We start from the raw sequence: 22727 nt of genomic DNA on the forward strand, positions 1-22727 counted from the left end.
TTATAATCAAATTAAATTCCTAAAAATTATAATTTTTTTTTTAATTAATACATTACTAATTAATGAAAACGGATAATAGAAAGTGAATTGAAATCGCTTGCAAGCCCGAATCCCTGGACGGCCAATGCCATCCGCTCCTGTGCACTTGCCGCCTCCGCAAATTCATAAGTAAAGCTGCAGGGGGAATTATGGGGACAGCGCAAAACGACAACGACTCAAAATCCAGTTCAGTTTCTTAGCTCATGAGACGCCACCAAATGCCGCGACATTGCCGGCAGCGCAGCCTCAAACTACAACCACCCTAAATCTATAACAATTCCTTATATCCGGCGCACACACACACACACACGGACACACGCACACACGCACACACACAATCACATACAGCTAACTGCGCAACAGCTACTCTCAGCTCTTCCCCTCTTATGAAACGATTCAATGCAGTTCAGTTCAGTAAATATTATGTTAAATTGAGATAATTTGTTGCCTGATACTCTCGCCACAGAAAAAAAGAGAGAGTGATAGAAAGGGAAAGCAAAAGATGCAGACAGAGATGGGCAGAGTCTGTGGCGAGCTGTCGTAGTTCGTATACAACGTCATGCGACAGACCGAGAGCGCAAATGTTAGAGTGGGTCAGCCTGATAAGGAGAGGGGAGGGGCAGCCAGGCAGGCAAGCAGCCAGGCGGGCAGGCAGGTGGGCTGCCTGGTGGGTGGGCAGGCAGGCAGGCACGCGGGCAGACAAGCGGGCAGGCAGGCATGCTGGCAAGGACAGATTTTCATGTAAATTTGTTCGCGTTTTATAGTCGCAAATTTTTGCTCGATTTGCACATTTTCTAGATTTCTATCGTAATTGGCGGCTTGTTGTGGCCCATTCACAATGAGACTCCAATCCGCAGCCCCTTTCCCCCATAGAGCCGCCTGCCAAATAGAGCCGGAAGTACGAGTTTCCGTATCCGTATCGCAGCAGCATTTCGCCATGACTATTGCGGCTTAGCGGAAGGGGGCGTGGCAGCGCAGACACTGTTGCATATTATAATCGACTATTTCACATATTTCGTAGCATACTTTTGAGCGTAAAAGCCCGAAAAAAGCAATGCAATGCAATTTGACGGTGACCGAGTGGCATATATCCTTTATCTAAACCGCTTTTTCATCCAGCTGCCCTTCACTGGAGATAATGGCCAAGAGCCATGCTCAAAAAGCGATTCGATAACTATCGATCTTGGGCAAATTTGGAGAAGGAAGTTTTCTTGAAAGAATAAACTGCTTAATAGTAGGATAAACGAGAGTTAACAAGTTAATTCTAGATAATATTGCCGATCTTAGGCAAATTGGAAAAAGGTCGCTATTGTAAAAGGATAAACTGGCTCTGTGTAAGACACCCAAGAACCTAAACTACAACACGTTCACTCTAGGAATAATAGCCTAAAGCAATGCTCAAAAAGCGAAGCGAAGTCAATATTGGGAATTGTGGAGATGGAAGTTATCTTAGGACATAAGAATGTAGACATACGGAAATCCAGACGTCAAAATTAGCAGCTCTATTTGTAACCCTAGCAATATTAAAGAAGAGAATGCGATAAATATGGGTGAAGCGGGGTTTCGTACAACTTATTAGCTTAAACTCTGTACGATTGACGAGTAATTACAATGCGATGATGGTATTCGACGTAGGCTGTCTTACTGAGAAGAATCGATCGATGTTTATCGATTATATGAAGAAAAAGGAAACATGGCAAAACAATGCCATTGCTAGGAACTCAAGTTCGAATATCTAGCGCTACAATATGGCAACCGAAAAGCTTTAAAAAACAAAAATCAAATGTTTAAAATCGGCATAAATCAATCTAATCAATCTGATATCGAAATAAATCGATCTAACACGCAGGAGGAAAATATGAACTGAAGCTGCGTATGTGAAATAATATACAAAAAAAGGCTATTAGAGGTCGAAGGCGTGTCTTCATAATACCCATTCCAGCCCTGTTTTAATGGGTATTATTTAATTTTGAACCAAACGTTTTTAATCATAATATTTACAAAGAAATTGTCTGGCCAGGGGAATTTCAATTAGCACACCGACTAGCAGCCTTACACTACACAATTTGTTTGTGCACTGCGTACGGGGCTTAAGGGCTAAGTGGACAGCGGGCAGGTGGAGCGAGGGAGTGTGCTGTGTGTGGATAATTTGAATACATTGTGCAAGCCATGTGGGTTCAAATGTGAACGTTGCATATTTCGTAGCATACTTTTGTGGGCTTCAGCATACGTCAAGGCGTTCAATTGTATAAACAACAAGTTAACAGCGGCTGATGGAAAGCCGACGGTGCGGATTGGCTTCGATGGGGTTACGGACAGCACGTCTCAAAGTCAGTGACCCAAAAGTGTGCCAAGCCAAAAACCCCCAGCCGATGCGAAGCCCGCAATCATAATAAATTGTAGGGCCAGCGTCAGTCGTGTGTATAAAATAGTCATTAAAAAGACATGGCTTACTTGGTGAGTGGAGGGGGGCTTGCGGCGGGGTTAGTTGCTGGTAAGTTACACACACACACACACACACACACAACACACTGACCACAAGAGCACACACATGTGTCTTTATACAATGCAATTAATTGTTTTGTTTATCATGTTTATCAGACGCTTTACGCTTGATTTGGCCAACAAAAAGGTTCGGCCAGCATGTCCAGCGCCTAGTTGTCCACTTGGCCATTAGTTGTCATTACTTATGGACCCAATCATACACAAATGCTATGCCGAACTACCGAACACTCCCCAGTTGCTTGGCCGACCACAAATTGGCACCGAATAAAGTTGCTTTGAGCGTTGCGTTCATTCGATTAAGTAACTCATCACCAAAACGGTTCGTTGATTATTCGCTTTTTCGATATTTGATTTGGGCCTAAGCCGAAAAAAAGGAGGAAAATATGGAACAAAAAGCTTGAATTTTCTTTGGTAGATCGTAAAATGTATACAGCAAATGCCTCAAAGGAAGGCAAATGTTTTAAGCCAAAAAGTGATTCACTTCAAACGAAAAAGAAGAGGCTAAATAGAGCTGTTCCAGCTAGCTTTTAGCAGCTGACAATTTTAGAATTATTTTGGCACAGTTTTTGTGGCAAATTTTTGATATAATCTGCAGTCGTACAATAAGCTTTAAACGTAGCTGAAGCAAGGAGCGCCTGGCAGTGATTTCTTTGAGAAAAAATTAGACATAAAAGAGCTGTTTCTGAATACTTCAAACGGTTCGATTTTCACCAAATAACTATAACCGAAAAAAGCTGTCCTAGACAAGGGCAACAGGCTAACATTACACAATTTTTTAACGCGCACATTTTTTAGAGGCTTTTGAAACTTTTTTGATGTTTGCGAAGCACCTCAACAGCTTTATGTTACCGTAATTTTTATTACACGCATTTTGTACAGGTTTTGAAACTATCTTAAAAAGAAGCTTTCAAATAAACCAGAGCGAGTTGAACATTCAAATAAAAGCTGTTGCACAAAACATAAACAGTCTACCATTTTGTAGACAAGTTAAACGTGGTTGTTCCCGAAAAGATCGACACACACACGTTTTACACATTTCATTGCATGCTTTTAGGCGATTTTGCAAATTTACAGCGAGCTTGATAGCCCTAACCACGAGCATATTTATGAGTCCATGCTGAGATAAATTGACACAAAATAACTATAAAGAACTGTTTTAAGTGTTCAATATCAGAAATTGTTGTTTCAAACTTGTTTAGCAAAACGTTTTTTTAGGTCAAGGTTAAACGAGTTAAAAAGAGTTAAATTAAAGCTAAGCAAACTTCGTGATGCTGACACAAGATCTTTTAACCACAAAACTTGAGCATTTCTCGTAAACTTTGCAAATACTTAGATGCCAGCGATATCAACAGGCACATCAAATGCTTCGATTGCAATTTGGTGAAATTGTGGCGAAAGAGTTTTCACTTTTGTGGTCTTGCCAACGATTCGGTTGAACGTTAAGTTTGACTGGCAAAATTTCGAACTGACAGCGCCTGCTGCGCCACTTTTCTGGACTCACAATGACGGGCATTATGCGCCCACACACACAAAAAACACACACACACACACACACTCACACACATAGAGGCAGGCACGCGCAGAGGCACGCGCACATAATGCGCTTTTGAAAACTAATATCTAAATAAACCGTGTGCGTGTGTGTCTCTATGTGTGTGTTAGTGCGCGCGTGTGTGAAGAGGAATGCAATACTCAATGCGTTGATATCAATGTCAACAGGCGAAGCAGGGACAACCCACTATGCGTATACGTGTTGTAGTTGTTGCCGTTGCTGCACTTCTTATCCTAGCAACAGCATTACTTATATGCTTTGACGTCAATAAATTCCGTAAGCATTATTAATACACTTATAGTTAACAAGCAAACAAATAACGAGAGCAGCACGCAGCAAAAACAAATTCACGTTGCGCACAAATCTCCCTGCCTCAAGGTTGGCTTCACGAGCTCAAGCAGCACTGGTTTAAATCAATAAGCACATTATTAATAAATATGATACAATTTCTACTGCAAAATGTACAGTTGCAACCTGTTGCCCATGGAAATCGGACAAAAGGGGGTTACAGGGTAGCAGGGTACGAAGAAAGCATCGACAACCCTTAAAGTATGGACATTCTTGAGCAAAATTGATTAAAGCGATAAGTTACTTTAAATCTTCAATGCGCTTTTTCCATGAGGAAACTTGAGTTCTGTGAAAAGTATGGGACACCTTTCGCATGAATTCTCATTAGGATCCTTGGAAATGAAGTCGAAGACGGAAGGAAGCTTACGCACAAAAGCCTTGACCCTAATTTCCACTAAAAAGGAATTGTTTGCACGAAAAGTGTGAATCACTACTCAAATAAATTTGAACTGCGATCTTTAAAAATAAGTTTGTGCCAATTGGCTGCCGAGCAAAAGAATTTCACCTAACGATTTCCGCTTTTTTTCCACACTTACGAGTGAAATTTCCCACCTCTGTCACATTAGTTAACTGCAGTAAGCATTTCAGCTTCGTATCATTTGCGGCTTGGACTGTGCGTTGATCATCAATCAGTTAATCAGCCAGTCAATCAGTCACTCAATCAATCAGTCAGGCAGTTAATCCGTCGGTCAGTCAGCCAGGCATCCAATCCGTCAGTTAGTCAGAAAGTCAATCAGTCAGTTAGTCGATCAGTCAGTCAATCAGTCAGTCAATCGATCACTTAGTCAGTCAGAGAGTCAATCAGTCAGTCAGTCAATCACTCAGTCAATCGATCACTTAGTCAATCGGCTAGTCAATCACCCAGTCGACGCAGTCAGTCAGATAGTCAATCCGTCAGTCAGTCAATCAGGACAAACAGTTTATATAAATAGATATACTTATACTTACATATATGTCTTATTGTTTATACTAGAGTTCGTATACCTAAGACTCACAGCTTAAGCTACTTATATGTTATGTTTACCATAAGTAAGATTCCTTTTCGAGATGTAAGAATAATTTGCAGATACAGATAAAGATACAGATTCGCCAAACCCATTAAATATCGAAAAAAAACCAAATTGTCGTATATAAATGCTCTAAAAAATTCAAAAAGATCGGACTATAAGCACCGAAGTTATTTGGCATCGCATGTGCCAAACATTGTGTGGGACATTGTATTTATCTATAGCAGGGATTAGAATGATTGTAACAGCAGCTTGGCACGAGGTACAAAATGAGGGTATTAAAATGTTGTCTCAAGATGTGAAGCGTTAAGTAGGAGACGGTATTTATTTTCTAGATGAGCATCAATAGCCGAGTTGATATAGTCTAGTCCGACTGTCTGTTTCCATGATAACTTGCCTCCCAGTCCTAAAGCTATTGTCTTGAAACATTGCCTAGTATGTCATATATGTCGGACCCGACCGGATCGTACAACTATATCATATAGCAGCCATAGGAACTATCGCTGAAAGTGAAGGTGCTTGTATGGCGAACTCTTTTGCCTATCACCGATAGCTTAACCAAACCCAACATAAACTTTCTCAACCATGCTGCTTATAAATGAGCCAAATCTTATCCAGATACTATATTATATAGCTTTAAATGAAGAAACGGACAAAAATTGAGTTTTTCTTTGGCAAAATATTCTCTTTTCTAAGATACTTTTAGAAAACACAGCATTTGCGGGCTTCAACATGCTCACATATCTGCCAAAGCCTTAGGGCAAATGTCAAAAAGGGTATTCAAACGTCGGCGTGTCGAATATGTGCTTACTTTTCGGTTTTTGCATTCATTTTTTTTTTTGGTATTTATTTCGCAGTTAGAGTTAGCTTCCGAAATCGTGTGCTGGCAATGAACCGAAGCAGACATTTTTATGAGGTGTTTCAAGTTTTAATGCTTCAAGCAGCAGGTTGTTAATGTGGTAAGTTGTTGTTGCTGTTGTTGTTGTTGTTGTTGTTGCAAGTGCTTGTTGCACGTTGGGTTTTGCAAGTTCCTGCTGGGCGGCACAAAATTGTCAGCGTCAGCGCCAACACGTAGCACAGACGTGTGGCAAATGTTGTGTGTATGCTTGTGTGTGTGTGTCTAGGTATGTGTTGCTGCAGGTAAAATTTGGGGCAGGTAAGGTGTGTGTGTGTGTGTGTGCTGGGGGGAGGGGGACGTCGCGTGGTTGTGCACGTGCGATTTTCGCGTCGGCAATAAAATCATATTCAATTGAATTTTGCGCAGTTGCCGGACGACAACAACAGAATTTATGATGAACTTTAATAACAATACACATATTTATATACAAATATATTTATTTTCTTTTCACACACACAGAAATTTCGGAGTTGTCATTGTGTTTGTTGCTGTTGTTGTTGTTGCCTTGGCACCTTGTGCGTGTGCATAAAAATCAAGATTTTGTCCGCGACGTTGACTTCATTTGGTTAGCATAAAAAACGCGTAAAAGACGCGGTGAGCGCGTGGGGCGTAGGGCGTAGGGCGTGTTGGCGCGGTCAGCGCCCCAAAAAGTATGCAATATAAAGTTAAAATCGTAAAAGGCGCTCCATATTGTATGCACACACACACACACACACACGCACAGGCGCAGCCACAGTGAATGCGGCAAAGGAAATGAAGAAAAACTTGATTTATTTTTATGTGCTCAACGAGCTGACTTGGGCGCCCGCCGTTGCCTTGGCTGACGGCCCTCGGCCTGGGCCTGGGCCTGGACCTGAACCTGGGCCTGGGCCTGGGCCTGGACTTGTGCCTGGGCATTTTGTCAAGGGCGTGGCGTTGTAGGCGCTGGCAGGTGGCCATTCAAACAAGTGCTACGTGCGTAATGACCAGGCACGCACACGCACACACACACACGCACGCACACACACTCTTGGGCGCACTTGAACTTTAAGAAGTTTTCACATTGCGTATACGTAATCATATTCCAGCTCCCGCTTCCGCTCTCTTGCTCTCTCTCTCTCTCTCTCTCTCTCTTGCGCGCTCTCTTCCGCTGTCTGTCCTGATTTTGCTTTTCGCGTTAAATTATACATCTGCATGCCATTATACAAAACACACACACACACACACACACACACACACTCGCTTGTAGGCCTTCTGCTTCGATTTTGGGAAACTCCCGTGTGCGTGGCCAAGTGGCAGGGCGAGCCGCTGAACTTGAAGGCAATCGCAGAACGCAATTGACATATCTGGGCGCAATCCAAATGGCAATAAACGTATCCAAAATTAAACAGTCGAGTCCGCGCGACCAGCTGATGCCCTCTAAACTTGCGAGCTAAACAAAAAAGGCTGTTGAAATATGAATTTCAAAACGAACCTAAAAAACGGAGCCCGGGAAACGGAGCCCGGGAAACGGTTCAAGGACAGAATGCCAATTAGTTGTAGCCTCCTTGGAATCTCCAGAATCTCCAGCCTTCTGAGGTATTCCGATCTGGGCAATGGCTGCCAAGTTCCAACAAAAAGGAATGCAAATCATGCACAATATAGCAATGCACTTAATCGTCGACCATGTCCTTGGCATGTCAGAAACTCAACTCTGCATAAAGATCTAAATGTGACAATTGTCGCGTAGCAAATCGCTTTCCACTCAGCTTGGCCAGACACCTGGCCTCAGCCACAGCTTCTCCCATGATGAGGCAGCACAGGGCGACCACCTTGGGCCATAATTCGTGCATCCATCATTTTGCTTTTATATAGCCATGAACCATAATTATCCTCTGCTCTATTACTGTTTGTCCTGAACACACATTCTATACCATTTGAGCACTGATTGGCGCTTAATAAAGAGTTATTTGCGAGCTCACACAGTAAATAATTAATTGGCTGCTTGGCTGCTAGAAAAACCAGAGCTAGCAAGTTTTTCATGTGATTCAGAATTCTGTACACACAGCTTTAAAATCGACTCTGCCCAAAATGCTGAAATATGTGCAAATGTTGCACATGAAATTCCGCCATAAATACCAATTAGGCAATAGAATTTGACGCAAATTCTCAAAGCAAACGGAATGCATCAATGGGTAGAGGAAACAGATGTATATATATATATATATGCACAAAGCTGAGACAATTAATGAATGCATTCTTCACATGCAAACATGATTCTCGCAAACAATTCGGGGAGTAGATGCAGCAGCAGCAGCAGCAGCAGAAAGACATTCAAGAAGCATTCAAAAGCAAGCACTGAAAATGAAGTACAAAGCCGTGGCGAATGCCTGACAGCAGTATAAAAATAGGAAAAGTGCGAAAAAAGGGGGGGCAAAATATGAAAATCAAGTAAAATCATTTCCATTCAAATTCAAATGGCAAGACAAGCGGGATGGAGCGAGGGGGGGGCGGCATGTCGCCAGCGGCAGCAGTTAAGAAGAAAAATAAAATAAAACTGAAAACTGAAAACCAAAAAAACTGAAAGCCAAAAACTGATATTCAATTCAATCAGTTCTGGCCCCGGCACAAGAGACTCGCCCCAGCCAAAAAGAAGAAAAGAAAAGCCAACGGGCAACAATGCCCAGCTGTGGCTTGAGGAGTGTGCATGGCCAAGGGGATGAGGGTGGGGAAGGGTGAGGAAGGTTGGGGGGTGAGGGTAGCCACTGAATGGATTGTCAGACTTTTTGATTTTGTGGTCGTCGACGCCGTCTTTCTCACTTGTTTCGCACTTCACGTGCTGCTCAACCGAATCGCAGGCAATATGTATCTGTAGCTGGTATTAAGTCAAAACACACCCCCTCTGGCCGCCCCTCTCTCTTTATCATGCCCTCACGGCAACGGGCCCCTGGGCAACATTGAAAACATTTCACTTTGGCAAGTCGGGGGCAACTTTACAATAAATTTCAGCAAATAAATCAAAATGTAACAGAAGCCGTGCGGAATTTTTAAGCGCCAGGTGCCGCATTCAATAACCGAGAACCTAAGCCAAATGCCAAGTATGCGCAGCTAACAGATACCCTGTATAGTGAAAGAAGACGGCAAGAAAACGAAAGAAACCAAACGATTCATTTGCAAAATACAGCATATATAGTTGACATGCCGAAACACAAGTGCACTCAGTTTCATATACTTAAGTAATTGCAATGGAACTTCAAAACAAACCTGTTCGGCTTGGGCTTAAGAATTGTGAATATACAAACACAAGCCCAAGTGCAGAGCAAATTTGGACGCTCTGGAGTTTATAGAAACCGAGTTCCGTGAGATCATAACACGCTAAACTTGAAGAACTAGCTTGTTTATTGTTTGATCAGCCCCAAAATTTCGACAAAGTTCAAATATAGCCAGAAATGCAACATATTTCGATAGTTATTCACATTCACAGATTTGCAAAGAGTTCAGTAAAAAAAAAAAAAACCCAGTTTCGGTTCATTTTGTTCCAGACACGAGCCAGTTCCTAGTTTCGCAATTATAGAAAAAAAAGAGAGCCCGAAAATAAACGAAATTTCAAAGAGATTATGTCGGCCAATATGCTCTTACCCTTATGCCCTTGCCAAAGGCATGGGATTTTCCGTGGGATATAATAGAGGCAAAAGCTGAGACAGCATGCAAGTTGGTGGGCGTGGCCGGCCGCAAAACTCGGCCCCGACAAAGCGCCAACAAAACGAGCAACAACAAAAATAAGAAAACAAATAAAAAAAAAATAAAGAAAAGTTTTTGATTTTTGTGAAAAATGTTTTTCGTTTTTTTTTTTCGGTTTTGTTTTCGTTGTGTGTGAAAAATGAAAATGTGCGGGCAATGCCAAATGTTGGCGGCCAGGATGGAGTGACAAATGGAAGGCGAGAGGGTGCTGGCAAAGGGGGGGGGGGGGGGGGGGGGGGGGGGGGGATTGCAGGAAAGGGGCTCAGGTTCACAAAGAATGAAATGTGACGGCGCCGACAGGCGGTTAGTCGTGGGCGTGGCAGCCGGCTGCCTATGAAGTTTTCTTTGCCCCCCCCAACTGCAGGGGCAGGCAAGGAGGCGTCCGGTTAGCTCGATGGCAACCCTGCCAGTTCGAGGCTTGGGTTGGCAACTCTGGCGGGCGAGTGTGTGTGCGTGTGAACTACTTGAGGCCCATTTTTTTTTAGGGCGCACTAATTGACTTTTTATTCTCTACAACTCACCCTCTCCCTCCCCCAACACCCCTCTGGCTGTCCCTCTCTTTAGCTATCTCACTTTGAAGCGGACAACGGACAGCCCCTGAAGCTTGTGGCCGACTGTGGAAGTCTGGGAGGTCTTCAGTTAGACCCCGAACGCGCTGTGATCTCGGGCTGGGCGCGTCTAGACAAACAATCATTGAATAAAAGCTTTTGTGGCCAATGGCTAGAAATGAACTTGGCCCGCAAAATGTTGGCCAACATCTTTTACCACCAAAAACTGTCCTGGGCGGCGGGCGGGAGGGGTGTGGCACTGCGAGGGAATTGCTTGGCAATACGGTAGGAAATTGTCTAGATGACAAATTAATTAGTCTCAGTCGAAACACCATACAAATCGTATTAGGTTGCTTTCGTTATAAAATGCGTAAAATACCAGTAAAGTTCTCTCAGTGTATTTTACCAATTTGCAGGGTGATATTCCAATTGGATGTCTAAACGCATAGACGTAAATCCAATTGGAAATTTGAACCGGTTCGATTACAAATCAATTTGCAGCCGAGCATTTTATTCGGGTTACTTTTTTGTTGCTCCAGATTAATCAAGCAAGCTTTATGCTCTACCCTTCTATACACACTCGCAGAGGGTATTATAATTTTAGCAGGAAATATGTAACGCATCGCAAGTATATATATTCCAATAAGGTATAGATATTCTAAATCAGCAGCCGAGTTGATAAAGTCAAGTCATGTCTGTTTCTTGCCTCCCGGTCTTAAAGCTATTGTCTTGAAACATTGCCTAGTATGTCATATATGTCGGACCCGACCGGATCGTACAACTATATCATATAGCAGCCATAGGAACTATCGCTCAAAGTGAAGGTGCTTGTATGGCAAACTCTTTTGCCTATCACCGACAGCCCATCATTAACTATCTCAACCATGCTGCTTATAAATGAGCCAAATCTTCTACAGATACTATATTATATAGCTTTAAATGAAGAAACGGACAAAAATTGAGTTTTTCTTTGGCAAAATTTTCTCTTTTCTAAGATACTTTCAGAAAACACAGCATTTGCTCACATATCTGGCAAAGCGTAAGACACATGTGTGGTAGGGTATCAAATATTCAGAGTGCCGAAGATATCCTAACTTTCTTGTTTAATTGTCAGCCGAACCTTGAACCAAAGCATAACCCGAACCAGAACCAGAAACAGAAGAAACAATTTGCCACAAAAAAATAAGAAAACTTTTTATGTAAGTTCAAACCTCTGCGAATAGCTTGGACCCCAACCATATATATAAATGTTATTTTGTGAAATAAAAGTATAATTAAAATGGAAATTGATTTGCCTCAGTGAAATATAAGCCAACAAATATTGGCCGAAACCGAACTGAGAATTGTGAAAATCCTGTTTGACAAACCGAAGCCAATTGCAGGTCGCTGGTTCGAACCGTAAACCGTAGCATCGGATTAATTCTTTCGTATGAAATATTTGTGCAATTCTCGGCATTCTTTGCTCTTTCAAGACAAAGAAACGTTTGAGGCAAAAAAAAAAAAAAATGCCTTCAACTCATATTAAAAAATAACCCTTAATCAAGTCATTCTTTACAAATGCTCCAGTCGACATATTTGTAAATGCTTTTGTATTTTGCTAAGAGAAGAAAATATTTTAAAAATTTAATTAAAAAAGAGAACTACAGTCGGAAGTGTCCGACTACAAGATACCCCAAGCCCTACATATATTTCTAGGCGAGCTGCGCTTCTTCTTACCTCAAACCCAGACTTTGGCATGGATAATGCAATCTTGAATAACTCCGATATTTACCACCTGATGTCTGTGAAATTTCTCAAATATGACATACAAGAGTGTGTGCATAGACAAACGCAAGACGCTATCTGAAGGAATATGGTTTTTTCTGGGTGGCCAAAGGGAAGCTATCCAGAAAAATGAAATATTTCCCAGCTGCAGATTCCCTACAAGAAGCTAAATACAAAATTTGGTGCAGTTGGCGATCGTAGCCTTCGAGCTAAGCTTAAAAAACCAAGTCTCAACATCGATATTTATCGATATTCGTTGATATTTATCGATATTTATCGATACTGTGCTGACAACGAGCAAAAACCCTGATAAACTCGCTGCTGAAAATTACGGGTAATTATATATTGCATATTTTCGGACTTGAGCCTTTGTTCCTTTCGAGCCTGACGCGGTCAGAGAAACAAAGGGACGGACGGACAGACGGACAGATGGGCATTGTTTATGAAGTCGGAGATGCTTTTATCGGAGTTTTGTGCATACTTTATGCGCTCTTCGCACGTGAATGTGAATTGAATAAAAATTCCAAACAAAAGGCATTACTTACAACTTAATCCACGAGATTGAAAGAAATTAAAAACTATTTTCACATATCAATGAAAAACAATGAAAACAATGAGGATAACGTAATAACTGTCGAAACTGTGAAGTGGACAATGCTTTGGCTGGCTGCGATTCACTCAAAGGCGCGACAGGACTTCGAGAATGCGAGCCTGCAGCCGGATTCACCCGGAAACCGGCGCAGAGGTAAACGTTGTCATTCGCTCGCCGTTTGTCAATTTCACAACGCATTCGCTCCGTGGGCGGTGGCAGGTGGGGCGACGGATGGGGCAGCAGGTGGGACGGGGCGGGGCATGCCCGTTAACGAACAAAACGAAGTTAACGCGCACGTGGAGCGGCACGCTCGAAGGGGCAGCACAGCGTGAGTCGAGCAGCCGTCAGATCGGCGGCGGCAGCAGCAACAGCAGCAGCTTCTCTGACAGTCGCTGCGCAGCATGCAGCATGTGGCATGTGGCATGTGGCATGTGGCATGCGGCCAACGTGCATGAAGCACACCAACTGCCCCAGCACACGACCAGACGCCACCACCCCCAAACCCCCCACATAAAAAAAAAAAAAAAAAAGAATAAAGCAATCTCCCTCCTTGCCCCAGCCACCGGGCAGCATGCCTGGCCTTGTGCAACAGCCTCATTATAAATAGCGGCGACTGTTGCACGGGCAGCGACGCTGGCGGCGACGTCGACGCCGACGCTGGCTACCTGTTGGAAATGCAAACATGCGGCTTGTCGGCTGGCAGCGCAGCTGGCAGCGACGCAACTGCGCACGCGCTGGAACCGAGTCTACATAACGCAACAAACGATTCGGCCTGTTGCCAAGCTTGCCCCTCCGCCTCAACCACACGCCCCGCTCCCCTGCACGCCCCACCACCAGAACGACTTCCAATGAGCGCTTGGCGCAATTTTTGAAAATAAGACAAGACAATAAATTACTTTTATATATCCAAAATGTTTCTATACAGGAACTTGACTATCCACCGATTGTTCCTATACGCGCTATATGATATAGTAATCCGGCTGGAGTGAAATTGTAAGCTTTACACCTGCTGAACCTCATCAAAATGTTTGGTAAACCGTCAAGGTTTCCTCACAAAAACTCATTTGTCAACCGATTTTTATCGATAGACCTATATAGTCTTACATAAGGAATCATAATAAAACTCTTAATAACTCTTGATAAACCTTTAATTCAATTTTATATCCCAGCGAGCATTCGCAGGCCTTGCTCAGGGAAAATGTTGAGCTTGGGCAATTCCACCCGCAACTGTGGTAAATTGGCGGAAATCGGAAGTTTTCCACAAATTAACCACAGCTGCGAGTGGAATTACCCAAATCGCTGGATCACATATGCACTAGGTTCCTATAAAAGGCTTTGAAAACAAGTCGAATAAGACTTAAAGCTTCACTCTTGGATTCTGTAAAAAGTGTGAAACACTTCTTAATTAAATTTTCATAAAGATCGTTGGAAGTGAATTTAAACCTAAAACTTCATTATCCAAATCTTTGACGACCATTTCCACCAAAGAGGTGGAGAGCTTTTCCTTTCTAGCTCTTACGGCTTAACCTCCATATTGATCATCAATCAGTCAGTCAATCAATCAATCAGTCAGGATAAACAGCATTAAATTATATAGATAGATGTATAGATATTTGAAATTATGCACTCACCTGCAAATTCATACGCATGATTATTTTATCATCATCTTTCAGTATTCGGGAAACGAGTTTATATATAAACACATCACTGAAAGAAAAGAAAAGAAGATATAATGTTTGTTAACTTTTGCTAAACCTTATGGAATTTGTGAGAATCGCATAGTAGAGCAGCATATGTAAACATGTTTCTTGTTCATTTTCAGCTTAGCTCAACATAAACGTAAGCAAATCCATACAAACCAACATGCAACATGCTTGTAATAGATGAAACATTTAATTTAAATATAATAAAAAAAAAGTTATATTTATAATACGTACCTTTTTTGGCAATGGCCTCCACCTCTGCCATAGCCACTGCCTGATTCTCGAGCTGCCGCTTACCTTCATAGTTGAAGCCGCCGGCTCCCTGTTATATTAAAGCTGCCTCCTCCAACATTAAAGCCTCAACCTCTTGCATACTTAAAGCGGTCTCCTTCAATAGTAAAGCCGCCGCGTTCGCCATAGCTGAAGCCGCCGTCTCCTCTTATATTAAAGTCGCCTTGTCTGACATTAAAGCCGCAACCTCCTGCATAGTTGGATCCGCCTCCTACTTTGCTCCAATTGCCGTCTCCTTCAATATTAAAGCCGCCGTCTCCTTCTTAGCTGAAGCCGCCTCCTCCATTATTAAGCCGCCACTTGAAGTGAAGCCTTACATGAATTCATGAGAATCGCGTAGTAGGGCTTTAGTTAAGAATACGTTTTCTTTGAATTTGCATACTAGCAATATGCAGACATTCATTTAAATATGTACAGGCAATCATAATATAAACATATATAAGCATGCAGACATACATACATTCTTATATACATAGATGTATTCATAGAAACATACATTAATGCATATAAACACGCATACACACATGCACGCATGCACGCATGCACGCATGCATGTATAATGCATACATGCAAACATATTTACATACATAGACAAAAGCACATACATATGTATATATATATGCATTAGCACATACAAAAATACGTACACATGAATAAATAAACACATATATATATCACATACGTATACACATATATACACACATACATACGTACTGACATACATACACACACACATACATACAAAGGCACATAGATACATACATACATATATTCATGCATATATACATACATACGTATACACATATATACACACATACATACATACATACATACATACGTATAACCATATATATCCACATACATACACACACATATACATACAGAGTTATATACATTCATACATATGTTACATACACATGTATATACATGCATGCAAACATATATACATGCGTGCATACACACATGCATACGTACAAACATACGAAAAGTAATTTCTTGCATGAAAAACTTTTTTGTCTATCAAGATATCTTGATCAATTTGGCAGCTACATCTGACAACATTATCCCTGGTCAAAATTCAAGTAAAAATTATACGCTCAAATATTCAATATGTTTAAAATTTCCCAGCCTCATAACTGGATCAAATGTGATCCGATTTTCACGAGGCTTAGCGTTTTGTCAATTTTTTCACCCAAAGGGGTGGAACATAAGCGAAAGTCTGCAATATTCAATATTTTTTCTTTTTCATTCACCTTGACAATTAAAGAGCATAAATTGAATCGTTAAATGTTTAAACGACGACTGCAAATATGTGAAAAGCAGAGCGATAATTTTAAGCAAGGCCAGATTATGGCAGCTGCTTAGATATAAGACCTTAATGCATTTCTACGGCTTGGCATATATCATTAATTATGTAAATCATTCTGAATAATGGTTTATTACACGGCACAAGCCACACGTGTTGCGTTTGTCACAATTTTATGGGTCAATTTTGGAGCTTGTTAGAATTTATGTGGAATTATCTTATCTGAAAATATTCAAAAAAAAAAACACACTTTTTAACTCTTGAATAAAGTGAACGCAATGTAAATATTCAAAGTAATCAAATTTTGTATGAAGTGGAAAGAGATTAATATATATTATTTCAAATACAAAATATATATTCTTTAATAAGAAGAAGATTTAATACCCTTTTAACCCTTTACGCTTAATTTGTATGCTGCATGTGGAAAAAATATCTTGAAAAACTCAATATTCGACGCATTTCTCCTCTAGAGCTATATAATATAGCAGCGCGATCTTGATAAGACCTGATTCAGGTATTTCATGGTTAGACAGTTAATAAGGGTTTAGTAAAAATATCTTGATATACAAAAATGTTTTCCATACAAGAACCTCATTTTCGACCGATCGTTTCTATAGCAGTTATATGATATAGTTGTCTGATATGAAGAAGATTTTGCATATATATAAGAAACATAGCGTAACTTGTGAATGCCGAGATAAGTTTCTGGTAATAATCTACTTTGGATCCATCGTGGTCCGATCTGGATCTAAGACTGAGAAACTAGTTCACATAGAAACAGACAGACGGACATGGCTATATCAAGTCGGCGGATCTTGCTGAACTTGAATATATATATTTTATGAGGTCGAAGATACTTTATGAGGTCATTGCATTCGTGATCAGTTTTAATCGACGAGTCTATATTGTCTGTCCATCTATTTTTCTTGAAACTTAAATTTTATTTTATTTAAAAATCGGCTGGATCGGAAGACTTTATTATAGAAGATATAGAAAAGAGCGGTGGCAAACGAAGTTCATTTATGAAAAACCTTCTTGCTTATGACAAAATCTTTCATTGCATATCGGAACAGAAAGTTTCTTTATATCGGAGTACTATATCATATAGCTCAAAGGCAAAAAGTCGGCCGATAAATCAGTTTTCGTATAAAAAACTTTTCTAGTTTTCCGATATATTGCATGATATTTGTAATGATATGATCGTTGGTTTTTAGTAAAAAATTGTACACGAATCGAACTGTTTCAGGGAGAAGACATTGGTTCAAACCACCAGCCGAACCAGCAGCCTGGCTAGAAACAGATGCCGTTGCCTACAGCTGCAGCACGAGTGGCAAGATCAGCAGCAGGCACAGCATCGAAATGGATGTAGCACCACCTGCCGCATCTGCAACACCTGGAGCCACAGTGCTGGCATTGGATGCACTACCAGCCGGAGCCGGCATGGCCACAGGCTGGAGATGATTCAAGTTGTGCGTGCTGGGCAGCTGGGTAAAGTAATTGGCCCAAATGCCAAAGGTCAACAGGTCGTTTTTGGGCAACAGCAGCTCCAGCTGGATCCGTGTGGCCAGCAGCTGCTTGGCCGGCGGCGATTCGGTCCAATTGAACTGCGGCACGCTCAGCGGCAACATTGTGCCGTCCAAGGTGCTGGGCATGATGAGGCGACGGGCAGCCGCTGGAAAATGGCCCTCAATGCGAATGCGCTCGAAGTAGTAGCGATTGGCCACATCGATGTGCTTGGGATAGATGCGACCGCAGCTGCTCAGCTGCTCGTCCAAGCAGGCGAAGAGGGCGCATACCGCCAGCTCGCTGCGGTCGACCAGAATGAGAGCGGTGCGATTGCCCAGGTAAACGCCGAGGCGGTAGCGGTATGAGGCATGGCTGCTTGAGCTGGAAATGGGGCGACGCTGCAGCTGGAAGCTGCAACAAAAGTCGCCGTGGCACAAGCGCTGCGTCACATTCTGAAACTCCGCCTCCAGCAGCTGCGTGCTAAATATATCCACATTGTAGTCCCTGTAGGTGGCGAGCTCTGTGTAGCGTCGCGTAATCAGCTGCGGCTCGAACCCGGGCACCACCTGCGCCGGCAGCTCGGGTATGTTGCCCACCACCCCGACCCCGCCCCCGTCCACGCCCCCGGGCATACGTTTGGGCACATGCGCCTTGAGCAGCTGCAGCGTGGGCTGCTCATGGATGACGGCAGCAAGACGGCCAGCACGCCCCGCATAGATACCGGAGCCGGAGGTACGGCCGGAGGGTTGACTGGCATCGGCAGCCAATAGATTCACATTGTTCGCATACGCCCAGCCCTCCTGCAGCTGGACTGCGCCCAAGAATGGCAGCTCCGAGAACCAATATGTCGGATAAATTATGTCCGTCACATTGCGCTCGAGCAGCAGCTGCATTGCCGGCTCATAGAACAGCATGTCAAAGCATATGAAATGACCAAATGTGACACCGAAATCCGTTTCAAACGTGGCCAATTCCGGCTGTCGCATTGTGGCACGTGTATAATATTCTCGACGCCAAAGATGGCTCTTGCGATATCTGGATACGACTCGTCCGCTGCGATCCATCACAATGTTCGTATTGAAATATCGAAAGCCGGCGGCCGGACACGGATTGAGCGTATCGGAGCCGTAATTATTGCCGCACAGCTCCTTTTCGACCACATTGATCACAACATAGATGCCGCGCGAGCGCGTCGCACATGATAGCTCCACCAGGAACAGCTCGTAGTCGGGCGAGTAGCAGGGCGTTATATTCTGTGACGGATGCGGCACAAAGGTGGCCATCTCCAGATTACTCAGCACATACTCGGGAAAGACAATTATATCGAGATCGGCCGTATCATTCGACTCCAATATGGCCACAAAACCGTTTGTGGCCTTTGTGGTGCGCTCCCTCGGGGTGCCCGTCTCGTCCGGATATTCCACAACGCCGGCATGGTAAGTGTTATCGGTGGGCAGCGATAGCTGTACGAAAAAATCGATAAGTATCGATTCAATAAACGAACAAACAAATGAGAAAAACAACAAATTCTTCGCGATAGATCCATGGGATCCTTGCCATTTATGTACATTTGTATGCTCTGAAAGTTTCACCAGGATCGGACAATAATATACAATACCGTCCCTTCTGTTCGTGTTATCGCCAGGATCTAATGGCCACTCACCTGGCTAGTGCCCGCCAGGAATGTGGCCAAGATAAGCAGCTGTAAAACGTGGATGTACATCTTGTGGCAAGGGCCAAGCAAAAACTGATATTTGCGTTATCTGGCGTCGACCACGAAGCCTCGTCAAAGATTTGTACTGTGAAGATCAGGGATTTGTGTGCTGTTATGCCATAAAAATGAAATTGCATTTTTATAGCTCGTAACGCGAATAGCCCCTAAATTATACCATCAGCATTTTATTTAGCTGCTGATAAAGAGTTAGTGAAAAGAGTTTAACCTTGTCGATATTTGATTTGGGATCATGCTATCATTGTATCCAAATTTTTATCATAGCCGAGAAGACTTTTATTATTTCTAATTTTAGTTGTGTTTTGTTATCTTTTAACCTAATTTTGAATGTTTTCCTTCCTGCAACAGGTGTTATACCATTATCTATTGTTTTATTTTTACAAGCATATAAACCACTTTGTCGGCCAAACTGCGGCATGTTCTCTTGACGTTACAATTTAAATGGAAATAAATTCATTTGAATATGTAAATATCTTTTAATACATTGTGAACATTTATTTGTATATTTTTTTTGGACGTTACATAATAATTTCTTTTGCTGCAATGTGAAATTCCCATAAAGTATACATATATATATATTTATTGCCGTTACATTTGAATTTCAAATTAAACCAAACTATTTGAATGCAGGTGGCAACGCTGCAAACATTTTGGCATTTTTTAGCTGCCGCTGTGTGAAAATCCCTTTGCGTATATATATACATTAACTGCCGTTACATTTGAATTTCAAATAAAGTCAAACAATTTGAATGCAAGTAGCAACGCTGCAAACATTTTGCTGCTGCTGTGTGAAAATCCTTTGGCGTATATATATACATATACTGCCGTTACATTTGAATTTGAAATAAAGTCAAACAGTTTAAATGCAGGTGGCAACGCTGCAAGCTTGATAAACGCCTTTGGCATTTTGTAGCCCTAAATTGCTGAAGTTCGATAACAAAATGTGCTTGCTTGTTATCGAACGAACGCGAGGCCCGCATTAATTTCAGCTGTTCGACAACCAAAACAACAACAGCAGCAGCAGCAGCAGCGGTTACAGTAACAGTAACAGTAAAACCGCGCCGCATTCTGATCAAAAACAAAAGAAAAACGGTAAAAGCAACACACAAAAAATTGCATGCACACAAGTGCAGCAAATGCGATAACAAGAAAATTGACATTGGCAAGCGTTAAAGTCGGCTAAGTTGTATTTGCTTTAGAGCTGACACTGAAGGTCATTCCATTCAAATGCGTTGACCAAGACGGTGAAGAAGAGAGGGAGAGCGAGAGCGAGGGCCGTAGAACAAATAGCAACAACAACAAATATATATATATATATATATATATATATAAATAGGCAGGTTTGTGCTTTAAATAATTGTGTGTGTGTGTGTGTGTGTGTGTGTGTGTGTATTGCTTGAAAATGAATTGATTTATTCCAGCAAAAGCAAAACGCGGCATGACACAACAGATTTAGCCGGAGAACAACAACAAAAGCTGAGGCAACACTTAACCAGATAATTGTAATTTCGACAAGTCAACGAAACAGTTAAACGGTAAGTTTTATGGCGTCCTTCACGCACGCACACATGCGTGTCTGTTTGTGTGTGCGTGTGCGTGTGCCCGGCTAGCTGAAGCGCGCCTTATCAGCTGCTTGCCAGACGACACCAAATGCCGGCGGCGGCAACGCTGCTGATAAGACGCCCAAAAACGCTGCTCATCATTAGCCAACAGTTCGAGGCTATCAACTAATCCCCTTCCCCTCACTCTCTATCTCACTCACTCTCTCATTCTCGCTCTCATTCTCGCTCTTGCAGCCACTTTGGAGGACTCACCATGGCGCTGAATATGAAGGCTCTGCTTGCTATGATCCTTGTCTTTGTCGGCTGCTGCAGCAACGTCGTCTTTCTGGAGCTGATCATCAAAATAGATCCCGGCGCGGGCAATCTGATCACATTCCTGCAGTTCCTCTTCATTGCACTGGAGGGTCTCATCTTCACCTCCAAGTTCTTTACGGTGCGTCCGAAGATCGCGCTCAAGGATTACGTCAAGCTGGTTGTGCTCTTCTTTGGCGCGAATGTGTGCAACAATTATGCGTTCAACTTCAACATACCCATGCCCCTGCACATGATCTTCCGCAGCGGCTCGCTGATGGCCAACATGATCATGGGCATCATATTGCTCAAGAAGCGCTACAATCTGAGGCAATACAGCTCCGTGGCCATGATCACAGTGGGCATCATATTGTGCACTCTGGTTTCCAGTGGCGATGTCAAGGATAATACACATCATTCGCTCAAGGTGGAGACCTCCTACTCGGACTTCTTCTGGTGGAGCGTGGGCATTGCACTGCTCACCATCGCTCTGCTGGTCACCTCCTACATGGGCATTTACCAGGAGATCATCTACAAGCGCTATGGCAAGCATCCCAATGAGGCGCTCTTCTTTACGCACATGCTGCCCCTGCCCGGATTCCTAATCATGGCCAGCAACATAGCCCAACACATGAACATTGCAGTCGCCTCCGAGACGGTCGCAGTGCCCGTGCCTGGGCTCGGCTGGTCCCTGGCCTTTCCGCTGATGCTCTTCTATCTGCTGTGCAATGTGGTCACCCAGTACATCTGCATCAGCTCGGTTTATGTGCTGACCACGGAGTGCGCCTCGCTCACTGTCACTTTGGTGGTCACGCTGCGCAAGTTCGTCTCGCTGCTCTTCTCCATCGTCTACTTCCGCAATCCGTTCACGCTCAGCCACTGGGTGGGCACCATTCTGGTCTTCTTTGGCACCGTGCTCTTTGCCAATGTGATTAATCAGCTGAAGGATGCCTATGCGGCGCGAGCACAACGCCAGTTGGAGAGCTCCACAAAGGACAAACTGAAGACGGGCTAGACGCTCACCACCCCCGCTCACAGCACCATCGCACCCCGTTTCCCGTCAACCTGCCTGGAGGCCATTCATGTATGCCATTCGCTGTCCCGCTCACATTCGTGTTGGCCACGTTCTGTTCCGTTTCTGTTTCTGTTTCAGCTTCTGCTTCGATTGCTGCTGTAGTCATATATGTGTGTTGTAAATAGCGTTAGTTAAGCTAATACCGACTATATTATACCCTGTAAGCCATGCCCTTGACGCTATACGTACTCTGTAGCCCCTAACTTGTAGCCTGTTCCCCTTTTATGTAACGTTTGTTTTATTTTTCTATGATACTAAATTACTTTTAGACAAAATTTATTTTAAAAATAAAAGAGAAAGCAGTTATTT

The 22727-nt window shown here is 42.8% G+C and overlaps 2 protein-coding genes across 2 annotated transcripts; one reads left to right on the plus strand and one right to left on the minus strand.

Moving 5' to 3' along the window:
- Positions 1-16640: 16640 nt before the first annotated feature.
- Btnd (Biotinidase) lies at positions 16641-19498 on the minus strand. Its single transcript, XM_002056817.4, has 2 exons — positions 19422-19498; positions 16641-19221 (listed from the first exon to the last, which is right to left on the minus strand). Exons 1-2 carry the CDS (start codon positions 19479-19481, stop codon positions 17563-17565), a joined length of 1719 nt encoding a protein of 572 aa, XP_002056853.1. The 5' UTR covers positions 19482-19498; the 3' UTR covers positions 16641-17562.
- Positions 19499-20444: 946 nt separating this feature from the next.
- On the plus strand, positions 20445-22724 carry Efr (ER GDP-fucose transporter). Its single transcript, XM_070211276.1, has 4 exons — positions 20445-20582; positions 20690-20830; positions 20912-21025; positions 21287-22724. Exon 4 carries the CDS (start codon positions 21306-21308, stop codon positions 22356-22358), a length of 1053 nt encoding a protein of 350 aa, XP_070067377.1. The 5' UTR covers positions 20445-20582; positions 20690-20830; positions 20912-21025; positions 21287-21305; the 3' UTR covers positions 22359-22724.
- Positions 22725-22727: the final 3 nt, after the last annotated feature.

This window comes from Drosophila virilis, chromosome X (genome assembly GCF_030788295.1).
Source record: "Drosophila virilis strain 15010-1051.87 chromosome X, Dvir_AGI_RSII-ME, whole genome shotgun sequence".
Taxonomy (NCBI): domain Eukaryota; kingdom Metazoa; phylum Arthropoda; class Insecta; order Diptera; family Drosophilidae; genus Drosophila; species Drosophila virilis.

Excerpts from the sequence above, each read along its gene's own strand:
- Btnd (XM_002056817.4), bottom strand. The coding sequence starts at position 19,481 with ATGTACATCCACGTTTTACAGCTGCTTATCTTGGCCACATTCCTGGCG. Across the intron at positions 19,222-19,421 it reads TCCTGGCGGGCACTAGCCAG|CTATCGCTGCCCACCGATAA; the intron begins GTGAGTGGCCAT and ends TTTTTCGTACAG.
- Efr (XM_070211276.1), top strand. The coding sequence starts at position 21,306 with ATGGCGCTGAATATGAAGGCTCTGCTTGCTATGATCCTTGTCTTTGTC.